Source organism: Phocoena phocoena, chromosome 1 (assembly GCF_963924675.1).
Source record: "Phocoena phocoena chromosome 1, mPhoPho1.1, whole genome shotgun sequence".
Lineage (NCBI taxonomy): Eukaryota > Metazoa > Chordata > Mammalia > Artiodactyla > Phocoenidae > Phocoena > Phocoena phocoena.
The window spans coordinates 57982000-58008597 of record NC_089219.1 but is presented as its reverse complement, the minus strand read 5'-3'; the positions used below and the strand labels follow the sequence as shown (position 1 = coordinate 58008597).

At 36.9% G+C, this 26598-nt stretch overlaps 1 protein-coding gene across 1 annotated transcript in view; it reads left to right on the top strand.

Moving 5' to 3' along the window:
• C1H1orf141 (chromosome 1 C1orf141 homolog) overlaps positions 1 to 26320 on the top strand; it is a 46658-nt gene extending 20338 nt beyond the window's left edge. The window contains exons 4-8 of the mRNA XM_065892032.1: positions 4203 to 4315; positions 11226 to 11293; positions 18533 to 18675; positions 23465 to 23618; positions 25330 to 26320. Of these exons, the coding sequence (XP_065748104.1) occupies positions 4203 to 4315; positions 11226 to 11293; positions 18533 to 18675; positions 23465 to 23618; positions 25330 to 25722 (871 nt within the window). The 3' untranslated portion in view covers positions 25723 to 26320. The remainder of the gene's footprint in view (positions 1 to 4202; positions 4316 to 11225; positions 11294 to 18532; positions 18676 to 23464; positions 23619 to 25329) is intronic.
• The last annotated feature ends 278 nt before the right edge of the window (positions 26321 to 26598 follow it).

Below are 26598 nucleotides of genomic sequence, written 5' to 3'. Positions count from 1 at the left end.
CACCTAGAGGAGTGGGATAGAGAGGATGGGAGGGAGATGCAAGATTGAGGAGATACAGGGATATATGTATATGTATAGCTGATTCACTTTGTTATAAAGCAGAAACCAACACACCACTGTAAAGCAATTATACTTCAATAAAGATGTAAAAAAAAAAAAAAAGCTGTCATCTCCCAGTACTTCCACCAGACTTTGGCTTTCCTCTCATAAGCACACTGAATCTTTAAGAACATGTTGCAAAATTAGCATGTTAAGACCTCCCCAAAGAATGTTAAAATGACCATAATTTAAGAAATTGAAGAGAAGAAACAGACAACGTAAAGGCACAATATTAGTAATGAGAAAGGAGCTATGACGATGGACGTAGAAGAAATTAAAATAATTATAATGAGTACTTCATATAACTGAGCTGCTTTGAAACATGAGTCTGTTAGTGGATAATCTGGGAAAATATGAATGGTGAAAATAGAATCAAGAAGAAAAAGAAAATGTAACTAAATCAATAACTAGAAAATTTTGAGAAATTGTCAAAGAACTGTCTTTTACAAAAGCAGTGTCTTGGATTTCCCTAGTGGTGCAGTGGTTAAGAATCTGCCTGCCAATGCAAGGGACATAGGTTCAAGCCCTGGTCCGGGAAGATCCCACATGCCACGGAGCAACTAAGCCCGTGTGCCACCACTACTGAGCCTGCACTCTAGAGCCCACGAGCCACAACTACTGAGCCCACGTTCCACAACTACTAAAGCCCACATGCCTAGAGCCCGTGCTCCACAACAAGAGAAGCCACTGCAATGAGATGCCTGCACACCGCAACAAAGAGTAACCCCCGCTCACCACAACTAGAGAAAGCCCGTGCGCAGCAACGAAGACCCAACACAGCCAAAAATAAATGAAATAAAATAATTTATTAAGAAAAAACAAGAAAAAGCAGCGTCTTGAAGCTGTGTCAGGGTGACTCCAACGTTTCAAGGAAGTATTTAAATGGTTTCTGAGCATAGAGATGGAATAGTTCCAATTCTTTTTATAAAGATAGCTTTGAACCTCAAGTCTGACCACAAGAATATAAAACAATTGCAGTATCTCGCTTATAAATATAGATTTTTTAAAAATCTAAAATAAAAATATTAGCTTAACTGTTTCATTGCCTTTCTCAACTTGGGAACATAAAACATAAAGCAGTTTTATATTTATTTCTCCAATTTTACTCTGATCATTTTTGGTTATTAAAAGTCTGACCAGTTTAGTATTTTGGTCCCACGTATTAGTTGAGGTTTCCCCTTCCCCCATATCAGCCAGTTTAGTGACCTGAAATGAAAAGGGTTATGGCCAGCAATTTGATTCTTCCTGTCCTGACCTGTAAGTGGGAGATGGGTGTGGTCTTCCTCTAGCGCACCTCCTCTTCTTCCCTCTTTTAATTTTTTTTTCTTCTGGTATGGGATCATTGGTGTGCTACAGCCAGCTCCCAACAATTTGTTAGAGCTGATTGTTGAATCTTCAGGGATTTTGTTAGATGGTTATTAAACACAGTCATTATTTAAATTAAATATGTAAGCTAAAAATTCAGTGACATACTAAAAAAGATAAAACTCATCACCTCCTAATTATTACATTTCACTGTTATCTAATGTGTTTTGTTTGTTTGTTTGTTATTTGAAGGCCCAGTGTTTGATTTTATTTCATCCAACAGAAGGTTCTATCTGTGGTAGCGAACAGACGGTGGGGATTAAGGCTGAGAGGGGGCAGGAAAAGGAAAAAAAAGCCACATCCACTACCACGCATAGGTTTTCCCCGGAATTGCTGCGTGGGGATGAATGAGTGATTCTGGAATTTATCACCTTCTCTCTCCTCCCTTCCTCTGGCTTCCGCTGGGTCTTGATAACGCCCATGCCTTCAACAGGAGGTCCCAAGGCGCGGGGTAGTGGGGAGATCCCTGGGGCAAAAGGCGTCACCCCGTGGCTGCAGTGAACGGCGGGTGCCTATCTAATGTAAATAATTCTTATAACAACCCCAAGAGGTAAATATTACCCTCAGTTGGCATATGAGGGACTGAGATTCAGAGAAACTCAATATTCTGCAGAAGTTTACGTAGAGTTTAGATGAAAAGTATGGTCTAACCTCAAAGCCCATGCTCTTTGGTTCACTGTAAGGAAATCCATATCTGAACATCTCTATATATTCTGCAAATGTATTTGAAAAAATGCCTTAGTAAGATAAGGATAAAAAAATCATCTCCTTAACAAGACTATATAGCCAGCAACATTAGGGTGGAATCTTTGACACATTCCCATTTAAATTAGAAACAGAGGGATGCCTGTTCTCACTAGTATAGTAAACTATTCTGGAAGTACTTGCCAATGATATTAAATAACAACATAATATACAAATTTAAATGTTTTGAAAGGAACAGATAAATTATTTTATGAAGATTAAATGATTGTTTATTGAAAAACCTAAAGAGAATAAACTGAAAACTCATTGGAAATTGTAAGATTATAAGAGAGTTCAATCAAAATTTACCAAAACAATTCATACATTCAACAAATATTTATTGTACGTGTACTATGTGCCAGTCACTGTTCTAGGTGCTAGGAATACAACAGTGACTACAAAGACCCTGCCCTCAATTTGCATTCTAGGATAAGGTAGAGAGACAGATAACAAATAAACAAGCAAATGAATGTATAATATACATTCACTAGTGATAAATGCTATGAAGAAAAATATAGTAAATTAACGGAATTAAGATTGATTCCCATAATTTACTATATTAGATGAGAGGGGGCACGAAAAGACCTTTCTGGAGAGATGGAAATTTGAGTAAAGACTTATGAAATACATCTCTTATGATTTAAGTGAGTAAACCTTGCAATACCTAGGGGAAGAATATTACAGGCAGAGGGGAGAGCAAGGGCCAAGGTACTTACGTGGGAGCATAAGTTCCTTTCCTTAAGCCAAACAGCCAAAAAACTCACTCTGCTTCCATGTGGAGGAGAGGGGTAAAGGGATGCACAGAGAGAGGCCTGGAGGGGCATTCAATGGAAGCTCCTCTACTTGGAAATACAAGAATTGGGAGGGAAGTTTCTGTCTTACAATGAGAATTGTGAATTTCATTTCAGTGTGACGGGAAACGGTTGGAGGGAAATGACAGTCTCATTTATATTTTACAGGTGCCACCATGGTTGCATTGGGAAAATACTGCTGGGCACAAGAGTGATAGAGAGAGCAGATAGAAGAAGACGAGGGATGTAGAGAAGTAGTTCAGATGAGAGATGAAGGGGCCTTGGACTAGGGTAGGTGTGATGAGGAAGGAAGTGGTTGGATTTGGAATGTATTTCAAAGAAAGGTCCAATGAGATGTGCTGAGATATCGGGAATGGGGAACGAGAGAAAGAAAAGTCAAAGATGATTGCAGAGTTTTTGGCCTAAGCCTTTGGCTGAATGGAAATGAGAAAACCTGGGGGGAAGGAACAGATTGGAAAGGAAGTGGAAGCAAACATTTGGTTTTGAATATGTTTGAAATTCCCATGATATATCTAACTGCATAAATCATGTAGCAGTTGGATATATAAATCTGAAGCTCAGAGAAGAGTTTGGGGTCTGTACTATAAATCTGGAGGACATCAACCTATAGATAATAAAAGGTGGGAGACTGGATGACATAAACTAAAGGTGAGTGTCTGAGATCTGAGTCATAGCATTTAGAGGTCAGAAATATCATAAATTATATAATTATTATAATTACATACCCTCAATAGTCAGTTAAAGAATTTAGCGGAGAAAAACTTCTGTTTACAGTAAATGGATTCTGTGATCCTATCTGGTATACTGTTCTGGAATCTGAGCTGACCCTAACTGCATAAACCACCACTATGACTAGGCTTGGCAATGTCCCTAGTATCTCATTTAACAAATTTCCAATGTATTTTTCTAAAAGGGTTAATTAGCTTGTGAACAATAGTTTCCTGAGTGCCCTCAATTCTATGACAACAGCACTTTTCTCTCTGTTTCCAGTGATTACCACTAATATTTTTAGCTCCTGCTTAATCAGTCCCAATCTTTTACACTTTGTACTATAATATATTAAAACAATAACATTCAAATCTATATAACTGGGACTTGACCACATTTCTCCAAATTTATTTTTTAGATTAGTTTTGTAAATTTTCTGATTATTTTAATTTAGATTAATTTTATTTCTTTCAGATATGTCTCCTTCAAAAATATGCCTGAACCTAAAAAGAGTGATTTTGAAAAGTCAAATTTAAGACCACACTTTGTACCAACAAAAATAAAAATTCAAGAAATCAAGTCAATAGGTAATGCTTTGTATATTTATCTCTGTTTTGATGTATTAATGAAGTTCTTTTATTAAATACTTTATTATTTATTAATGTTTGTCTTATAAGTTCTTATAATTTGATGTTTCTGTTGAAAGCATTTGCTTGAAAGCCTATGGGTTATAACTGAAGTGTGAAAGATATCAGTGAGCTATAAAGAAGAATTTCCTAAGAGAAAGAGATGATAAATGTCAGAATAGACATTTGTACAATTCACAAATTAAGAATATATTTTTATGTTTACTTTTCTGGAAAGAAAATCTCTGGATTTCCTTTCAGCTCAATCCTGAGTTTTCTTGTAATTGTTTTAAAAAAATCACTCAAGCTTGTACACCTTACTTAGTAGAAATTTACTTTATAGGGACTGTAAAGGAACTCACTTTCCTAGAAACTTCAGGAATCTGTGAGCTAGGAAACAGCGTTATAGATCCTCAGAAGATTTGAGTGTTTTATGTTGTCTTTGTTTTTCTTTCCCTGGCATTATCAAAAAACCCATCTAATTGTGTCATGCTCATCAACAACCCTGACTGAGGCTCCTTGAATCCACATTGCCCCATATTGCCTCATTTCTGTGACTCTTCGTAATCTAATTTCTCAAAAGATTTGTTTACATATACTGTCTCTACTCCCTCAACATTTTTTTTTTTTTTTTTTTGCGGTACGTGGGCCTCTCACTGTTGTGGCCTCTCCCGTTGTGGAGCACAGGCTCCGGACGCGCAGGCTCAGCGGCCATGGCTCACGGGCCCAGCCGCTCCGCGGCATGTGGGATTTTCCCAGACCGGGCCGCGAACCCGTGTCCCCTGCACCGGCAGGCGGACTCTCAACCACTGCGCCACCAGGGAAGCCCACTCTGTCAACTTTTGTTTAAACTTCAACCTACTCCAAATTGGTCTTGCCTCCACCATTCTACTGAAGTTACACTGATTAAGAGTACCAGTGATCTCCATGTTGCTAAATCCAAAGGATATTTTTCTGCCACCTCTCAGTCCCAGTATAGTTAGTTGATCACTCCCTTCTGCTTAAAACTCTGTTTTTCTGCTATCTCACCCTTTCTCAGTCTCTCTTTTTAATTTCTCTTCTCCATCCTTAAAATACTGTATTTGCTCAGAGCTCAATCCTGAGCCTGCCTCTGCTTCTACATTCTTTCTCCTTGGGTGATCTAATCCAGTCTTACAGATTAGATCACCCAACTGTATTTTAAATCTCTATGGTTTAAAATACTGTAGAGATACCGTTAAATCCTTCATTTATATCTCAATCCAGACTAATCCTCTGAAGGGCAGGTACCTACACTGAACAACCTATTTGATATCTCCACTCAAACTTCTCATTACATCTTAAACCTAATATCCAGAACTGGTCTCATGATTCCCTATCCTAGCCATCCTCTCAAACTTTCTCTCCCATCCCCTCCCCGCAACAGCATTCCATTCTCAGTACATTGGACCAATTTACGCCAACTGGCTCAAGTCTAAAACCTAGAAGCAATCCTTGATCTCTCCTTTCCTTCCTCCCCAAAGTTCAATATGTCAACAAGCTCTTTTCATTCTAACTCATCTTGAATTAATCTATTTTCACCATGTCTGCTGTCACCACCCTAATCCAAATCATCATCATCTTTGTGTGTCAACTATAGTAGCTTGCCGACAGGTATTTCTTCTTTCATTCCTGCCCTCTTTATAATCACTTTCCTTTTTTATTAAACCATTAAAAATTATGAAATAACATACATTATGAAAAGTGAATGTAGCATAAAATGTACAGTATAATAACCAATTATTAAAAAAACACCTATATAACCATATTGCACATCAAGAAATAGAGCATTGCCAACATCACCACTTGACCTTTCCCAAATCACCTCTCCCTTCCTTGTCCCTGGAAGTTACTACTGTCCTGATTTCTGTGGTAATCAATTCCTTACTTTTCTTTAAAATTTTACCATCTATTATTTGCATCTCTAAAGAATATTGTTTAGTTTGCTTGCTTTTTACTGTATATGAATGTAATCATGCCATATGCATTCATTTGTATTCTTTTTTCTTAGCGTTGTTTGTAAGATTCACTCATATTGTTCTGTGGAGGAGTAGTTGCTTCATTTTCATTGCTGTTAAGTATTCCATTGCATGAATATATCACACTTTGTCCGTACTACTCCTGAAATTTGGGGTTTTTAGTTTGTCAGTCATTGCAATGCTGAAATGAATATTTTTGTTTAGGCATCCTGCTGCATCTGTGTAAAAGTTTCTTGAGAGTGTATATCCAGGATTTACATTACCAGGGATGCTTATCTTCAACTATAATAGATAATGTCAACTTTCCAAAGTGTTTTTACCAATTTATGCTCCCATCAGATTTGTGAGGGTTCTTTTTGTTCTGCTTCCTAACACTTGGAATTGTCAGTTTTCCATTTTAGCAATCTACTGGGTATATAATAGTATATCATTATGGTTTAATTTGCATTTCTGTGATTACTAATAGGTTTGAGAACTTTTTCATAGACTATTGACAAATTGGATTTATACTTTTGGAAATCATCCAAGTTTTACCTTATTTTAAAATTAGTTTTTTATCCTTTTCTTGTTTATTTTTAAATATATTCTTTTTACTAGTTCTTTGTTGGTTTTGCGAATACCTTCCCCTTTTCTATGGGTTTTCTTTTCACTCTCTTTATGGTGTCTTTTTGATGAACAAAAATTCTTCCACTTTAATAAGGTCAAATATACCAAATCTTTTCTCATTTGATAAGGACTTTTTGTACCATATCTAAGAAATCTTTTCCTACTCTGTGGTCATGAATATCTTTTTCTGTTTATCTTGCAAAAGATTTTAGTTCTTCTTTTTACCTTTAGGTCTAAAGTCTACCTGGAATTACATTTTGAGTGAAGTAAGAGTCAAGTTTAGTTTTTCTTCATGTGAATACCCAGCTATCCCAGTGTGGTATTAAAAAGGCTATTCTTGGGCTTCCCTGGTGGTGCAGTGGTTGGGAGTCTGCCTGCTGATGCAGGGGACACGGGTTTGTGCCACGGTCCGGGAAGATCCCACATGCCGTGGAGCAGCTGGGCCCGTGAGCCATGGCCGCTGAGCCTGCGCATCTGGAGCCTGTGTTCTGCAACGGGAGAGGCCACAACAGTGAGAGGCCCGTGTACTGCAAAAAGAAAAAAAAAGAAAAAAGGCTATTCTTTCCCTAATACTCTGGGCTCTTTGTTCTGGAGTTCTTATTATGTTTCACTATATTATTTATCCATTTCAATATCAATACCAAACAACATTAATTTCTGTAGCTTAAAATAACCCTTGATATCTGGTAGAGCAAGTCTTCCCACCTTGTTCTTCAAGAGTATCATGGTTATTTTCTGTTTTCCATTATGATTTCTTCTTCTGACACATTGGTTATTTGGAAGTTTATGTCTTAATTCAAAATATATTAGGCTTTTCTAATTATCTTTTGGTTATAAATTTTTAGCACAATTACATTGTAGTTTGAGGATGTAATCCATAGGATTTCAGTCCTATGTAATTAGTTAACGCTTGTATTTTCACCCAGTATATGGTCGATTGTTGTAAATGTTCGGTATGTGCTTGAAAATAAAGTATATTCTGCAGCTGTTGGGTGCAGTGTTCTACATATGTCTTTTAGGTCAAATTTCTTCATTGTTTTTCAACTCTTCTATATCCTTTTTTATTTTTCTGCTTGCTTATTCTGTCAATTGCTGAGAAATTTCAGACTCATTTATTTTTTCCTTGTAGAATTATCAAATTTTGCTTTACAGATCTTTAATATAGTTTAGGCTGTGTTATTAATTGCATAAAATTTTAGAATTATTATATATTTCTAGTGAATTGAACCCTTTTTAATTACAAAGTGATTGTTTTATTATCCAATATTACTGTAGTTACCCCAGCTTTCTTTTGGCTAACATTTACATGGTATATCTTTTTCCATCATCTTTTTGCCACATTTCTGTAACATTATGATCTCTTACATAAGAGTCTTCTTATCTCTTGTAAACAACAAATTGTTAGATTTTTAAATCTATTCTGTAATCTTTGTCTTTGAAATGGATCATTTAGTCCATTTATACTTAGTGTAACTACTTATATCTTTGGATTTAAATCTACCATCTTATTTTGTTCTTTCTCTCCTGTTGATTCTGTGTTTCTTCTGTCCTCTTATGTCTTATTTAGGATTGATTTTTTAAAATTTAAACTTTTCCCCTTTACTAATTTGGTAGTCATGCATTCTGTTTCTATTCTTTAAATGATTACCCTAGAAATTACAATATTCATCCTTTCAAAATATATTGTTACTCTCCTTCTGGACAATAAAGGAATCCTAGAACATGTTAATTATTTTCTTGCTGTACTGAGTTTTATGTTATCACTAAAGTCCAAAGTCTTACCTAAATATCATCTAAATCAGCTATGGTGAGACTCAAGGTATGATTGATCCTGAGGCAAAATTTCTCTCCATCTTGAACCTGTGGAATCAAACAAATTATGTGCTTCCAAAATACAGTTGGGACAGGAATAAGATAGACATTCTCATTCCAAAAGGGAGAAATAGGGAAGAAGAATGGAGTAATGGGTCCCAAGGAAGTTTAAAACCTACTAAGACAAACTTCATGAGATCTTAAGGCTCAAGGATAATCCTCTTTGGCTTGATGCTCTGCCTTCCTGACCCACTGGGGCAGAGGTCCTGCTCTCACAACTCTGCTGAGTGGGGGGGTCACATCTCCCCCACTTCCCCACTGGGACTCTGCTAGGCCAGGATTTCATCCCCAGGACTATCTAGTGAGAGTGTTGGCCCACCCCCAAGGGCTCCATAGGCAGAAACTGAGGCGGTGGCCTCTGATTTTGAAACTGAGGCAGGCCTGATGATCTTTGAGTCACCTTCATGGTCATTCTTCCCTTGTCTTGAGGAATAGCGTGTTTGCAATGCATAGCTCTGTGGTCCTATCCTGTAAAACCCAAGAAGTCCGACAGCCTTCCTTCATTTTATCCTGTCTCTATCCCCTTCACTTCAAACTGGCAGTGTCTCTGCTGGGATGGCTGATTAGGTCCATGTTTCACACCCATACCAATCTCCTTATCAAATGGTCAGTGCACCACAGCCTTAGTGTTCTCTTTTGAACGTGCTTTCTCAGTTTTTGTAATATGAGAATTTTCTAAATTCTTAAGTTCTGGTTCCATTTTGCTTAACAATTTTGTCTTCAATTCATTTATCTCGTCTTGCATTTTACTGCAAGCAGTCAGGAGAAATCAAGCCTCTTCTTTAACACTTTGCTTAGAAATCTCAGCTAACTATCCAATTTCATCACTCACAAGTTCTACCTTCCACAACAAAACCAGAACCCAAACACAAGTCAGCCAAGTTCTTTGCCACTTTATAACAAGGATCACCTTCTTTGCTCCATTGTCAAATAGCATGTTCCCCATTTCTGTCTGAGACCTCATCAGAATGGCCTTTACCATCCGTATTTCTACCAACATTTCTGCATATGGCTATTCATGTATTCTCAGTGAAAATGAAAGCTTCCTCAATGGCTCTCCTCTTTCTTTCTGAGTTCTCACCAGAATTGCCTTTAAAATCTCTTCATGGCCATATTAGCTTTTTCTAGCATGCACCTCACAACTCTTTCGGCCTCTACTCACTACCCAGTTCCAAAGTTTCTTTTATATTTTTAGGTATTTGTTACAGCAGCACCCCACCTCTCAGTCCCAATTTCTCTCTTATTCAGGCTGCTATAACGAAATACTATAAACTGGGTGGCTTAAACAACAAATACTTATTTCTCACAGTTCTGGAGGCTGGAAGTCTGAGATCAGTAGGATCAGGTTCTGTTGAGAGTCTTCTTCTTGGTTTGCAGACAGCCACCTTCTTATTTTATTCTCACATGGCGGAGAGAACATTATTCTCATCATGGACATTCTACCCTTATCACCTCATCTAAACCTAATTACCTCCCCAAAGCCCAACTCCCAAAACCACCACATTGAAAATTAGAGCTTCAACATATGAATTGTGGGAGAGACACAAACATTCAATCTCTAGCAACTACCCTATCTAAATTATTCCTCCCTCTCATGCTGTCCCTCACCAAAATCTGTCTATGTCTGTCACGGCATGCATCTCAATTTATAATTGTTCACTCCTTTGTTTCTTTACTTAATTCTTTTCTGTACTATCCAATAAAATGTGTGCATCATTGGGCAGAAATCACAATTCCAGAGTCCAACACCAGGCACTGGCCTGGCACATTGCAGGTGATAAACAAATAACTGTTGATTGAAGGAATACCAGATGTAAGTTTGTTACATCTATTATCTCATTTAATCCTCACAGCATCCCTGTTACATAAGTACTATTATTTCCACTTAACAGATGGGGAAACTAAAGCTCAGAGGGGTTAAATGATTTTCCTAAAGCTACATAACTCACAAACAGAAAAGTAGTTTTTGGTCCCAGGCTACCTACATCCAAAGTCTGCATGCTTGACCATACATTATACCTACTTAAAAAAAAAATCCATTAAATGATAATCCAAATTAGTAAAACTCATAATTGGAGATGGGGGATCCAAGTTGAGGGGAATCTTTCTCTTTTCAAAGGAATTAATGAGAAGATTTATTTGACTATCAAGTATGGTTCTGTTTTATTTAGAAATCTTTTTTTCTAAGAAAATACAGCTTTATTGTACAATAGTAATTGAATGTTATATTCTGTTAATAGAAATTCCTTTTAAAAGCAAATTATTCTAGAATATATTTAGCTCTAACAAACTACATTTCGAAAAAGTTTACAAGTAGAGAAAATGGTTTGTTGAGTTAAATTAGAAGTAGTCTAACAGTATAGAAATATCATTTATGTTTGGATTTCTTTCTTTAGAGCCAGTAGAAGAATATCTAAAATCAAGATCTATTGGATCTTTTCATTATCTTAAGGATACAACTGAGGTAGGTTTAATTTGCATGCTTACAATTATTTAATGGAAATCCAGGTTATCCCTTATAGTTTTATATATTTTTCTACAAATCCCAAATTCAAATGAATTTTAGGATTCAGAAGCATAAAATTTTAAAGTGATTTCATCTCTGATATTATGCAAAACTTTATATATGGCAATAATAGAGAAAATAATATGTTATCTGTTGGACAGGCAATACAGTGGAAATTATTTATTGAATGTTATCATAAAGTTATCAAAGTCAGTTAAGACAGGGCCTCATAGAAAATTATATGTGCATAATTTAAATATTTTATTTTAATTTAGAATATAAAAATATACATCCATTTGTTAAGCTTTTGATATGTAGCCAAGACCATTTTTTTTTTTTTTTTGCGGTACACGGGCCTCTCACTGTTGTGGCCTCTCCCGTTGCGGAGCACAGGCTCCGGACGTGCAGGCTCAGTGGCCACGGCTCACGGGCCCAGCTGCTCTGCGGCACGTGGGATCTTCCCGGACCGGGGCATGAACCCATGTACCCTGCATCGGCAGGCGCACTCTCAACCACTGCACCACCAGGGAAGCCCCAAGACCATTTTTGTTACAGTTATTTAACTCACATAATTACAATAACAATGATTATAACAGGTTTAGCACCAATACTATTGGGAACATTTTTTTTAAATTTATTTTATCGAAGTATAGTTGATTTACAATGTTGTGTTAATTTCTGCTGTATAGCAAAATGATTCAGTTATACATATATATACATTCTTTCATATTCTTTTGCATTATGGTTTATCACAGGATATTGAATATAGTTCTCAGTACTATGCAGTAGGACCTTGTTGTTTATCCATTCTACATATAATAGTTTGCATCTGCTAATCCTAAACTCCTAATCCATCCCTCCCCCACACCTCTCCCTCTTGGCAACCCCAAGTCTGTTCTCTATGTCTGTAGCACCAGAACTATTGACTCTTGCTCACAACCTGAGCAGAGGTACATGGGCATCCTGAAAAGTGACCAACCAGTCTTGACCATTGAGCATGCCTGGATATTATTCAGGAGGTTTTATCTAGGAGACTAGAGAGAGAAATTAATACAGAGAATCAGCAAAGGGAAGTCATTTAAGAGAGTCTCTTAGGTGTTAATTTACTTCTTATTATTATATTTATTTATTTATTTTTTAAACACAAAAGGCAATCTATTGGCTCATGTACATGAAATGTCCAGGGCTGTCTAGCTTCAGGCACACCTGGATCCAGGGGCTGATATGATGCCATCATGGCTCAGTCCCCATCTCTCAACAATGGTTTCCTGCCTTGGTTTCCCACTCTGTGGCAAGATGGCAGCTGAAGTGCTGGACCTCGTTCCCCTCTTCTCAGCAGGCTCTTTCTTTCTTTCTTTCTTTCTTTTTTAACATCTTTATTGGAGTATAATTGTTTTACAGTGGTGTGTTAGTTTCTGGTTTAGAACAAAGTGAATCAGCTATACATATACATATATCCTCATATCTCCTCCCTCTTGCGGCTCCCTCCCACCCTCCCTATCCCGCCCCTCTAGGTGATCACAAAGCACCAAGCTGATCTCCCTGTGCTATGCGGCTGCTTCCCACTAGCTATCTATTTTACGTTTGGTAGTACTTGTAAGTCCATGACACTCTCTCACTTAATTTACTTATTATTAACCCTGTTTATTGCTAATCTGGAGAATGAAACATGAAGAAATACATACTTTGCACCATAATTAATAACATGTTATCATTTTATTGCAAATTTATACCTTTTATACTTTTTAAAAATATTGACAAAATACACTGTCTGGCTTATTAGTTTTATCCTCATCTACATGTTTTATATAGGTTTGTGTTTAATAAAAATCTCCCAAAAAATATAAATACATTGTAGCTTCATCATAAGATTACTCATCATAATAAATTTACTAGTATCTTATATAAAACATTTTAATTTTTAAAAGACAAATTAAAATATACATATGCCTTTGTAAATTAAATAATACAGAAAGGCTAATAAGAGCACAAAGCCCTTGCACCCGTGCTTCCTGTTCTAATTTCCTCTTTTCAGAAGCAACCATGTTTAACCTTTTGGGGTTTCAATTCCTCTTATGATTAACTCTATAATTCTAAAGAATGAGCTTCTACTGCTAATTTTTTACTTATCAACTTTAAGCATTATCTACTGCATAATCAAAAACAAAGATTTGAATTAGTTTATTTACACTACATCTCACCTCTCTCCCTCTTTCCTCTGCTGTATCTTTTTTTTTTATTTTGGCTGTACGCGGGCTTCTCACTGTTGTGGCCTCTCCGGTTGCGGAGCACAGGCTCCGGACGCACAGGCTCCGAACCCACAGGCTCAGCGGCCATGGCTCAAGGGCCCAGCCGCTCCGCGGCATGTGGGATCCTCCCAGACCGGGGCACAAACCTGTGTCCCCTGCATCAGCAGGCGGACTCTCAATCGCTGTGCCACCAGGGAAGCGGAAGCCCCCTCTTCTGTATCTTTGATAGTTACTTTTCTGCTTCTTCTGTTTTAACTTTGAAATAATATATCTAAATACTTTTTTCTTTCCTATCAACTTTAATCACTAACTCCTGATTCCTCTTTACATAAGATGAAAGATCTTAGCAGTCTTAGCCTTTCCTCCACATCTTCTTCCCTAGGTCAAATATATCTTTATTTTTACACTTTTGAGGTCAATGATTATACTCACTTTGAAACTCTGATTAAGCCTTTATGTTTTATCTGTAGATTAATTCTAAAGCTAAAAACGCTTTAAACAGCATTTATATTATTACATTTTTGTAAATAATTGTTTATTGTAGAACAAAGTAGTGTGCTAGGACTATGTTTCTTCTCAAGGGGTGCAGTGTAAAAACAATAGGCTCTCTTTTCTTATTCTCCATCAGTTACTAAAAAATAATGCCATATATTAATTTCCTTTATATTTAGATCTTGACTGTCTTGTGTACTTTTTCTGGAGTTCCTAGTTGCCTTTCTTTTTTCTTGTGGTGAATGATAATAATAGCAAACATCTATGTAGTACGTGAGTGTGCCAAGCACTGTTCAAATGCACATATATGCATATATATGCATTCTTCTTTTCCTGCCTTCTTTTGGATAATTTGAATATTTTTTAATATTTCATCTTAATTTATTGACTTTTAGCTGTACCTCTTTGTGTTTGGATTTTTTAGTGGTATCTTTAGGGATTAAAATATACATCATCAACTTTTCAAAGCCTACTTAGAGTAAAATTGTACTATTTCACATAAAGATTTAGAAGCCTTTAAATTGTATAAATGCATTTACTAACCCTGTCTTTCATAATATAGTTTTCATGTATTACTATAAACCCCATAAGACAGTATTATAATTTTTGCTTTCAACACTCCTATATGTTTCAAAGAAATGAACAGAGTAAAAAAACAACCAACTACAGCCAGATCTGATGCTCTTTAGTACTTCCTGAAGATATATTTCCATCTGGTATCATTTCCCTTTATCCTGAAGAACTCCCTTAAGTATATTTTGTAGTGAAGGTCTGCTGGCAACAAATTCTCTGTTTTCTTTTACCTGAAAGTGTCTTAAGGATATTCTGAAGGAAATTTTTGCTTGACACAAAATTTTGGCTGATAATTGTTTTTTCTTTTAGCATATTGATGATGTTCCAATATCTACTGGCCTTCACAGTTCTGACCGCCATAGTTTCTGATGAGAAGTCAGGGGTATTTTGAATTGTTCCCCTGTGTGTATAACTTGTTTTTCTCTGGCTGCTTAAAGATGTTTTCCTCATACTTGGTTTTCAGCAGTTTGATTATGTGCTTAAGCATGATGTTCTTCTTAATTATCCTGCTTAGGGTTCATTAAGCTTCTGGAATTTATAAATTTATGTCTTTCATCAAATTAAGGGCATATTTCATCTCACCACTATTTATTTAAATATTTTTCTACCCCATTCTACCTTTCCTGTCCTTCTGGGATTCTTGTTACACATATATCAGACTTTTCTTTTTTGAGTTCAGCAAGTATTTATTGAGTTCCTACAGCAGCCAGCCTCCTGTCCAGAGACTTGTGGCCTGAGATCACAGGGTAGGTGAGCAGGCCCAGACTTTTCATTATTGTTTTCTCACAGGGACACATATGTCTCTGAATCCCTCTTTAAAAAAAAATTCTCCTCTCTTTTTTCATATTGGGTAACTTCTATTGGTCTGTATTAAAGTTCCCTGACTCTTTGCTCTGATGTCTCCATTCTGTTTTAAAGTCAACCAGTGAGTTTTTTTACTTCAGGTATTATATATTTTCGGTTCTAGAATTTCCATTTTTTAAAATAGCTTCTATTTCTCTAAGATTTCCTTTTTTTTCATTCACTGCGAACACATTTTACTTTTTTCATTGAGCATAATTATAATAGCAGCCATAAAATCTGATAATTCCAACATCTGGGTCATTTCAAGGTTGGTTTTGATTGATAGCCTTCTCTGTTGAGACTAGGTTTCATTTTCCTGGTCTTTGTATGTTAAGTTGGATTTATCCTGGACACCACAACTGTTATAATGTGGAGACTCCAGAGTCTGTTGTATTCCAACAAAGAGTAATAATGTTACTGTTTTAGCAGTCAGCTAACTTGGTTGGGCTCAAAATATACTCTGTCTCTATAGCAGCAGCTCAAATTTCAGTTCAGTTGTTATATCCTTAGCCGCACTGCTTGCAGTTTTCCCTAAACATGCATCGTTCATGGGTCAGCAAGAGACTTGGACAGGGTTTATACATAAAAGATGGGGCTATCATCTTTGGCACTCTTCTTTCTACCATTCCTTTCTCATTCCCAGAAGTTTTGGTCAGCCTGAACTTTTTCCTCTGGTTCTTCTGGCCAGGAAGAACTTAAATTTTCTATCAGAGATTTAGATGTCCTATACTTTGGCCTGCCTTCAAACTAAAAGCCATAAAAATAGAAACTTCACTCTACGGAAGTCAGTAATTCCAAGTTTCAATGCTTTTTCTTTGTCACCTGCTTTTGTTCATTCTCCAGGACCTTCAGGCAACTTGTGTGTGTGTGTATGTGTGTGTGTTTTCTAGGGTATTTTGTCTAGAGTTTATAGTTTTTATCTGAGAGAGAGTGGCTCTGATAGAGGCTTACTCAGCCATATTGAATAAGAATTTTCCAGAGTTTTTACTACTTCCTTATTTTTTCCTACTGCATTGCTCAATATTTCCTAAACATCTATAAATAATAGTGATGATAGGTGTCACTATTGTCATGCCACAGACTAGTGTATTGTCATTAACCATATTAGTTATTGGTTTTATATGGGTATAATTTTTTAAATTTTGCTAAGATATTCTTTATCATATTAAGAAAGTATTCTCTTTAGTTTTATTACAGTTCTTATCAATGATGGTTACTGAATTTATCAAATGTATTTTAAATATTACAGCTATTAAAATAATTACATTATTTTTCTCCTTTGATCTATTGGGACATAAATTATAATAACTTAGAACTATTAGGAGCTTTTAATGTCTTTTATTTTTTTTTTGCGGTATGCGGGCCTCTCACTGTTGTGGCCTCTCCCGCTGCGGAGCACAGGCTCCGGACTCGCAGGCTCAGCGGCCGTGGCTCACGGGCCTAGCCACTCTGCGGCATGTGGGATCTTCCCGGACCAGGACACGAACCCGTGTCCCCTGCATCAGCAGGCAGACTCTCAACCACTGTGCCACCAGGGAAGCCCAGGAGCTTTTAATTTCTTGATAATTTTGTTTGGCCATTACAAATTGTTCCATTAGTACAGCGTTGAGTAGTATTTTATTTTGAATTTGTGAAATCACCTGAAGTCATATGTGAAATTAGCTTGTAGGCTTCTTCTGGTGCATTATCTTTTCAGACTTTGGTGTCAAGACTATGTCAGCTATGAAAAGAACTGAAAAGTCTTTGTTGTTATTTATTTTTTAATTTAACTGACATTATATTGCATAAGAATTGTTTGTTGCATAAAAATTTGAAAGAACCTATGTATAAATCTATTTGGGCTGGGTTACTTTTTTAAAGGGAGTTATTTGAAACTTCTTTACATTTCTTTTAAGAATTATTGGTATGCTCAAATTTTCTACTTCTCAAGTCAATTTTGGCCATTTTCTTTAGGTTAAAGTTTATCTGTTTGACTCTGAAGACATCGATAGTCTATCCCTCTCACAACCATCCTTCTTGACTATTGAAACTTACCCTTTATACACTACAAATGATAAATGCTCCCCTGCCCCACCTGGCTTTGAATATGCTGTTGATTGTCTTATGAATACCCTGGACGTATGTTGTTGGCCTCTCCTGATATGTTCTTATCTCCAAATCCCAGCATTAAGTTCTTCCTCACTGATGAAATGTTTCCTGTCTATTCCAGCCCTCTCTTCTAAAATCCTCCCCATTTAAAGATTGTATTGATTGGTTTGGTTCTTAGTGATATTATCTTATTACATTATTTGCCAATGACTCATGTATGCTAATCATATATATTTAGAATGTGAATTCTTTATGGCCTGGATTTTTGTCACATTAAAAATTTTTATCTCATATTATCCAGAATGAAATATATTCTGTGCCTAGTGTAAAAAAAATTGTAGGTACTAAACAAATATTTGTTTGGTTGGTTGATGGACAGTCACAAGTTACACAGTTTATACTTACATATGTATGTTTATTTTGGGTATCTAAATAATTATATTTAAATAGAAATATACAGAGACAATCTGAGACACTAGGTAAAGCTGGATCACTTTTTTCCAGTTTCTCCCCCTTTACTCAGAACTATTCTGCTGTACCTGCTCTGTGTATGAGACAGTAAAGTTTCTGTTTAAACCAAGAGGGGTTTTTTTTCTCAGTACTTAAACTTTAGACTTTCTCTGCATTTGGAGAAATATATTTTATATGAAAATAATGGCTAAGTTTTAGAGACAAAGAAAATAAAAGTTAGTAAAAAGTGCGAGCATAGGCAAATTTTAAAATTTCTGTAGATTTGTTCCCTCATCTAAGAAGTGGTAATAACATCTATTTCATAGGGCTTTTTTTTTTGAGGATTAAATAATCATTATATTTGAAATTATTTAAAGATCTAGTCAGCTGTTAGTTATCATAATTAGCTATTCCAAATATGAATAATCAAGTATAAATTATTTACAATATAGACATGGAAAAAATAATTTCTAAGATAGTTTCCCCTTTTCTTTATGTTTAGGAAGAACATGCTAAGCCCTTCCATGAACTGTATTCACAGCATAGACAACAACAATGTAGAAGAACATTGGGCTCTACAATCTTTCCTCCTGTACCCAGCATTCAGTCTAATGCTTATAAGCATGAAAAAGACTCTATTTACAGGTATACACATTGTGTGTTTATATTGAAGTAACTGAAAATTAACTGCATCTAACTTTAAGATATAGGCATTAAGAAAATCTTTAGCCAAGGAATATCAGTATCTAATCATATTACCCCATTATTTCACTACTTAATAACATCTGAAGACTCTATAACAAAAATGGTAAAGCTTAGATTCCTTAGTATGGCATATAATATCTTTCCAGTCGTCTCTTCTGTCAACAAATAATTAGGGGTCTATGAATCTAATCTTCTCCTCCACAGATAGATAGATTGATAGACACATATAGATATTGATATAGATATCAATCATTGTGAATAAAAAGTATTTCATACTGTGGGTTGTGTTAAAAGCTGATAAAGATTTACTGGTTTTTATGGGGAGCATTTTCCTACGCAGGTTCCATCCCTCATCAGGAACTAAGATCCCACATGCCACGGTGCAACTAAGCCCGTGTGCCACAGCTACTGAGCTTGCACACCTCGACTAGAGCCCGTGTGCTGCAAACTACAGAGCCCTTGAGGCCCTGGAGCCTGTGCACCACAACTAGAGAGAGAAAACCCGCACCGCCACAACTAGAGAGAAGTCCAGCACCCACTGAAAAGGAGAAAAGCTCTTTGACCCTTTTTTTCTTTTAAAGATTTATTTTATTATTTTTGGCTGCGTGGGGTCTTAGTTGGAATGCAGGATCTTCATTGAGGCATGTGGGATCTTTCGTTGCGGCATGCAGGCTCTTCCTTGTGGTGCGTGGACTTCTCTCTAGTTGTGGCGTGCGGGTTTTCTCTCTCTAGTTGTGGTGCACAGGCTCCAGGGCTCAAGGGCTCTGTAGTTTGCAGCACACGGGCTCTAGTCGAGGTGTGCAAGCTCAGTAGCTGTGGCACACGGGCTTAGTTGCACCGTGGCATGTGGGATCTTAGTTCCCTGATGAGGGATGGAACCTGCGTCCCCTACATTGTGAGGCAGATTCTTTATCACTGGACCACCAGGGAAGTCCCTCTTTGACCTTTTGTAAGAATGAGGAAAATGCTCCCCAAAGCCCTCCAGCAGACCTCCCCTGGTGTCTCTTTGGCTAGAATAGCTTCATACACTCATATGTAAAAACCAGTAAATCTTTATCAGCTTTTAACACAACCCACAGTATGAAATACTTTTTATATCACAATGATTGATATCTATATCAATATCTATATGTGTCTATCAATCTATCTATCTGTGGAGGAGAAGATTCAGATTCATAGACCCCTAATTATTTGTTTTTCTGTTAGTTGAAATTGATTGCAGTATTTTAGTGTTTTGAACAACTGTTACTAAGGATCTATGTGATACACTCTATTCTATTCTACTTTTTAAAATGTTGGTCAGGAGATGCTAAATTGATTTATTGTCTAAATTGATGGGTTGTAGCTCACATTTTGAAAAGCACAGGCTTAGATTATTCCAGGTTCATTCCCTTGATTTAGGAAGGCGCTCAGCCTCCCTTGGAGGACAGGGTTGCTTGGAGAAAAATGAATAGGATCGGAGTTCTGTTAGCAAAAAAGGGGGAAAAAGACTCTTAAGTAGGCAACCCTCTGTTTACCGCATTATCCTTTAAGTTCTACTCAGATGTCACATCTTCTCTGAATGTTCCTTGATAGCAGTGGTGGGCTGTTCTACATGTGCCCTTACATGTTTTGGCCCCTGACACCTGTCTCATCTCATCTTACTCCACTCTCCTCATCACTGCACTCCAGCAACACTGGCCTTCCAGTGAGCATTCCAAGCTGGTTTCATACTCAGACCTTTACACTTGCTATTCCCCCAGCTCTTCACCTGGCTGTCTCCTTCCCTTTCTCAGATTTCAACTCAAATATCCCCTTCTGAGAGAGGTCTCCCATAGCCACCTTAGATGAAGTATTATGTTTATATTTTTCTGTAATACTTACAAGTAGTTGAAATTATTTTATATATATGTTTTGTTGGTTGGTTGGTTGGTTTTTTGACTATTTCCTCTCTCTAGAACAGAGCTTCCTAACCAATAAACTGTGGTAATTTTGTGCTCAGAGAGGGTTGTAGGTGTGCTGAAATGTTGATCCTTCAGCTTTCAAAACTGTGGAGTTGGCCCCATGGTAGCCAGGCTACAAGTGTTCTCAAGTGTTTATCTCAGTGTACTGAACAAAGACTATAAAACTAATATGTCTGTCATTATGTGGAAAAGGTTGGGAAACATTGCACTAGGATACAAACTACTTGAGGGTAAGAAAAAAACTGAATTTATTGCCAACAGCATGTGTGTCTGGGAACATGTTTAAGAAAGTACAGAAATGCTGGAGTGGCCAGCAGGCATATTTGGAAGAGTTCCGCCCTGGACACTTTATTCATGACAGGTGGCAAAGTCTGTTTGGCATGTGCTAACTGACCTCTCTCCATACCAAGTGTTTAACCATCTGAGGCTTCCTACTGGCTAATAATGACTTTACATTTTAGAGAGATTTGCAAATTTGGGAATGCCTTTCTTCAACAAAAATCCCCCAAGACCAGTTTTATGTTAGCCAAACATTAGATCCTTGATCTCAGTCTTTTCCAGTTCTATCTTGTTCACTTAAGAAGTTTTTACTGGGCTTCCCTGGTGATGCAGTGGCTGAGAGTCCGCCTGCCGATGCAGGGGACATGGGTTCGTGTCCCGGTCTGGGAGGATCCCACATGCCGCGGAGCAACTAGGCCTGTGAGCCATGGCTGCTGAGCCTGTGCTCCACAACGGGAGAGGCCACAACAGTGAGAGGCCCACGTACTGCAAAAAAAAAAAGAGAAGTTTTTACTGAATAGCTACTACAGATCAAGCACAATACCAAGTACTTTCCATGTTATTTGACATTGAAAAATATTTTATACAAAGTATTTTCTAAATGCCATAATATATATGTGTCTTTTGTGAAAATCTTTTATAATTTCAGCTCAAACTGAAAAAAAAAACCTAGGGGATCATTTGATTTGGTTGGTCACTTAGAAGATTAAGTTAATAAAAGGTAATTTATTTAAAATTTTTTATTTTATTTTGTTCAAAGATGTTTCTAAGAAGAAGAGTTCTGCCTTTTATTTTCTTGTAGACCAGAATGAATTTATTCTGGCTTATCATGGCCATCGAGGCCCATACTACAATCCAATGACCGTTCTAAACCTGCTCAGCTAGTCACATTCACATTCAGACAAGGTCATACACATGTGACACAAGGTCACATTCAGACCTTGAGCACATGCTCTATCTGCTGCAAGTTCACAGTCAAATGGAGAGGAAGACAATGAAAAATGAATGGAGATGGGCTTCCCTGGTGGCGCAGTGGTTGGGAGTCCGCCTGCCGATGCAGGGGACGCGGGTTCGTGCCCCGGTCCGGGAAGATCCCACATGCCGCGGAGCGGCTGGGCCCGTGAGCCATGGCCGCTGAGCCTGCGCGTCCGGAGCCTGTGCTCCGCAACAGGAGAGGCCACAACAGTGAGAGGCCCGCGTACCATAAAAAAAACAAAAACAAAAACAAACAAACAAAAAAAAATGAATGGAGAGAATACAATTGCATTTTTATAGCAGATACAAATTTAATTACACTACAACATGGATGTGAAAAAAAAGTAGCTTTTTATTTTTATATAGTTCTGATACTTCTCATGAGATCCTCAAACCCTGTGTAATGAAAAAAGTTCATATTAATCCATTGTGTTTTAAACTTTGTTTGGAGTAAAAATGCACAGCCTCTTGAGGTTTAACACAGTCTTTCTGTTTCTTTCTACCATGGTATCTTAGTATATGAGTGAGGGGCTCAGTGGACTTTGTGACATTGAGGAAAAGATACTTGGCCAGGGATCTTGGTCAGTGCCCTTGTACTGCTGACCTCATTCCTAGATGTTCTGTGGCTACTGACATTTGTGCTTCATGAACACATAGTCTATTCTCTCTGAACCTGGATAGGGTCCACTCTCAACTATCACTAGTGTGGTAGAACTCATTTAGTTCTTGTCATGTCTTCATCTCTTCTTAGACTGTCTATTTATACCTCACCCAAGTCAAGCCTTTGCTATGGGTCACTGCACCCCTGCAATGACAAGCTTGTTGCAAGCCTAATCTCAGTGTCCATGTCACATGTGGACCAAGGGAGACCTGGAATGAAAGCTATATCCTCTCTCTGCCTAACCACACCATTTCATCCTGATAACAAAGCTAGGGTCACCCTGTGTTGGCAGGAAGCTGCCCTGTAAAGCACTTTCATCCCAGAATCTCAACAAAGGATGTGGCAAATATATCTCTCTTCCTTTGTTGTTCTCCTCAACCTACATAATATACTTCCTCTCCACTCAAAAACCAAAGAGGCACACATACTACGGTCTTGCTTCCACCCCTGCTTTTGCTTATTTTCCAACCAAGCAGGAAAGGATGGTCTTGTCAGGTTGAAAGTATGGCAGAGGGTTTGAGGGAGATGTTAGCAGTAGTGATATTTTTAAATTGGGGTATAGCTGTTTTACAATGTTGTGTTAGTTTCTACTCTACAGTGAAGTGGAGTTCCCTGTGCTATACAGCAAGTTCTTATTAGTTATCTATTTTATACATATTAGTGTATATATGTCAATCCCAATTCATCCCACCCACCCCATGCCCCCGCTTTCCCCCCTTGGTGTCCATACGTTTGTTCTATAGCAGTAATGACGTTGAGGAATGGGAAAGGCAGACAAGAACAGACAAGCTGAAATCAGCCCTATAAACATTTATGCTGAACTTGTGTTCATTTTCAGAATAAAATCTCCTCCAGAGATGAATGATTTTAGTACAAAAGACAATAAATCCATCAGAAATGATCAGTTAAATGAGTACTCAGTAAGAAAGAAAAGCTTGCTCCCCTTGTGCTTTGAGGATGAACTGAAAAAGTCAAATGCCAAGATAATCAACATTAGTCCAGCAAAGACAGCAACTTCTTACACGGTAACAAAAACATCTACTACTGTTCGGTAAAAATGTGTATTATTACTCCTTGTGGGAATGTCATACTCCAGTGCCCAGAATCTTTGATAAATTCTCCTTCCCTCTTGGCTTCATATTCTGAAGTGACAACAACACAAATTCTTAGTGTTCTTTTTAGAACCTCCACCCCAAATCTGGGGATTCCTCTGCACCAGCTGAAAATTTTGTGTTTTTCTTTATAAAGAACGATTTATCAAATTTTCTTGATTATAAAAGAAATATAAAGATGGTATTTTTTTAAATGACTGGATTATGTTTCACTTTTCTATCAATCTATTTTAACTATTTCAACCAGAAAATACATTTATTAAAGGCCATCTGGTAGCTCAGAGTCTCTAGGATGCTGGAGAGACAATCTGGCTTGAAAGCTCTCCAATCAGGACTAACCCTGTTACAGCCCCAGGTTGCTCCACTGGGGCCCATGCTGTTGTCACAGATAAAAGTTTACAACTCTGACTCTGGGCAGGGGGCACTGTTTCTAAGATCTTTGCCAGTGCTGCCCTTCCGCTAGACATATCTTCCACCATCCTCGCTAGAATAGTTTTCACAATGCCTACTTTTCAAAATGCTTGCTTTTTCTGAGCTGAAGACTGTCTTAGGTGTGTCTGAGTGGCAGAGCCTAGGTCACACACCTACGCCCTAACCTCAAGCGAGGCTGATAAAGCGAGTTTTTGCCTCTACCTAAGTGTACTTTGACTCGGAAGGTGGAAAATTCCCTAAGGTATTGATTAGACAGACCAAAAATTTGACAGACCTCTATTACTATCACTAAATAGGTAACATGGGCACCACCAGTGGATTGCAAAACTAGATCTTTTGTCATTTTTTCAGTGATCATATGCATTAATATGCCTTTCACACTAATATACAATGAGATGATCCTAATTTCTTACTTCATTAATTATATTTCTAAAAGAAAAGTAGCAATCATTGACTTAAAGTTTACAAACTAAATACTAGTTCTACTCATATTTGATGAGTTTCTGTGGAGTTAATCTTTTTTCCTTACAATGGAAATGTGGAAAAGAGTTCAGTGAGTAGCTCATACATACAGATTTTGCTACTACTGTGATAAAAGTAATCTATGTTTAAGTCCATCTATTACTTTGGCTATTTTATTCCACAGATGTATATTGAGCACTTTTTATTGGGCTAAGTATTGTGCTAAATGTTGGGGTGTAGTAATGAATGTAATTATTTTAAAGAAAATTTTCCACTGTCTGAACTTATTAGGATACTCAGACTGTAATTTTGGCTTATAATCAGTTATATTTCTTTTGATTTTTGACTCAATCCATTTTTTGGTATGCTGCTTATTTCTGGACATGGAAACCTAAGAAACGACAGAACAATGTTCCATCCCACCAGCTATCATCTTTCCCAGTGACAACACCAAACATAAAGACTTTATATCTCACTCTATTTCAAAAAGGGTTTTAGGAGGCCAAAAGTTCAGATTTTACTCCTAACATCTGAACGGAGTGTCAAGAGAAAGAAGTGTGTCACATACAAAGACATCTTTTTTATGTGTTTAAATACCATTATCGTTTATATGAAAAACTTCTATGTAGTCATTTCTAGAATACCTTACGACTTTATTTTCATGTTTTAAAAATTATAGCCTTGTTGCCTCAATAGACTGATGACGAATACTCTCTTCTTTAATCCACAGGAAGAAAATGATACAAATCCCATAATTTTCCATGAGACTGGATATGTACAAATGTTACTTTTGACAAAAAACAGGCTTCCTCCCCATTCTATGGAAAGTGGGAATGGTTACCCATGTAAAAGATCAAATCCTGTTTTAGAAAGAAATTGTGAAATGCGCAAATCTGTAGCTAGAGGTCAATCTACTACTCCTTCCAAACCCAAAAGAACTCTGCCTACAACACAGAAGAAAGCTATACAAGCAGTATCTTTTGAAGTAAGCCGTAGAGTTGTAGATGATAAACTAAGGAAGAAAACTAGCAAGCAGACATTTGAAAACGTATCTTGGAATAAACTCTATAACTTTTCACAGACTTTTTCCAGCCTAACAAAAAAAATCTGTGGGTTTCCTTGATAAAACTGTTATTCAAGAAATGAGTGCTAAAACTGGCAAATTTGAAAAAATGTTTTCTACAGTCAAAACAATGAGCAAATTGAGTGCCTCGCCTGTCAAATATTGCTCAAAGCCTTCAAAAAATATACTCAAAGTCCATAAAATAAATAATGTAACACCATTGGATGATTTGTTAAACTTGTCAAGTAAAAATTAAGCACCTCATAAAATATTGTTTATACAGCAAAATTTGGGCAACAGGAAGCAAATAAAGTTCCAAGATCACAGAAGAAATCCTTGTCTAAATGGTAATGTTCTAGTGGATGGTAGAAGAAAACAAAGCATAGAAATTGGAATTACAAACCAACAGTGGTATACTATTTTTAGTAAATAAGAGGACAAAATTAGGAAATAATGATCAACAAGAGGAACTAGTTCAGGAATTTCTCTTATCTCAATTAGATCCCTCAATCATCAGCATTCCTACAGTAAAGTAGATTCAGGACCAGGAATGGCACAGACTGACTCTGGAAATTTGCCAGATAACGGAAGCTAAATAATGTCAATAACCTTGCTCCATAATTGGTTATCAAACAAGACAAATATACCATTAACTTGATGCATGTGGAATTAATCGTCGTAGCAGCATTTTGGATAATCATTAGAAACTAGTATTACATTAGCAATTCATGCAATTAAAAGACTTTGTAAAATTTCAAATACCTTTTTGTTAGTAAATGTTGGAACTTCTTTACTACATAATGCCTTTAGCAAGTATAACTTTGACTTTTTTCTGAATTGCTAAATAATTTAAAAGAATAATTTATCTTTAATAAGATAAATAATTTTGGCAGCAAATCCTTAAAGGATTAAAAGTTCTAAATATATTATTATATT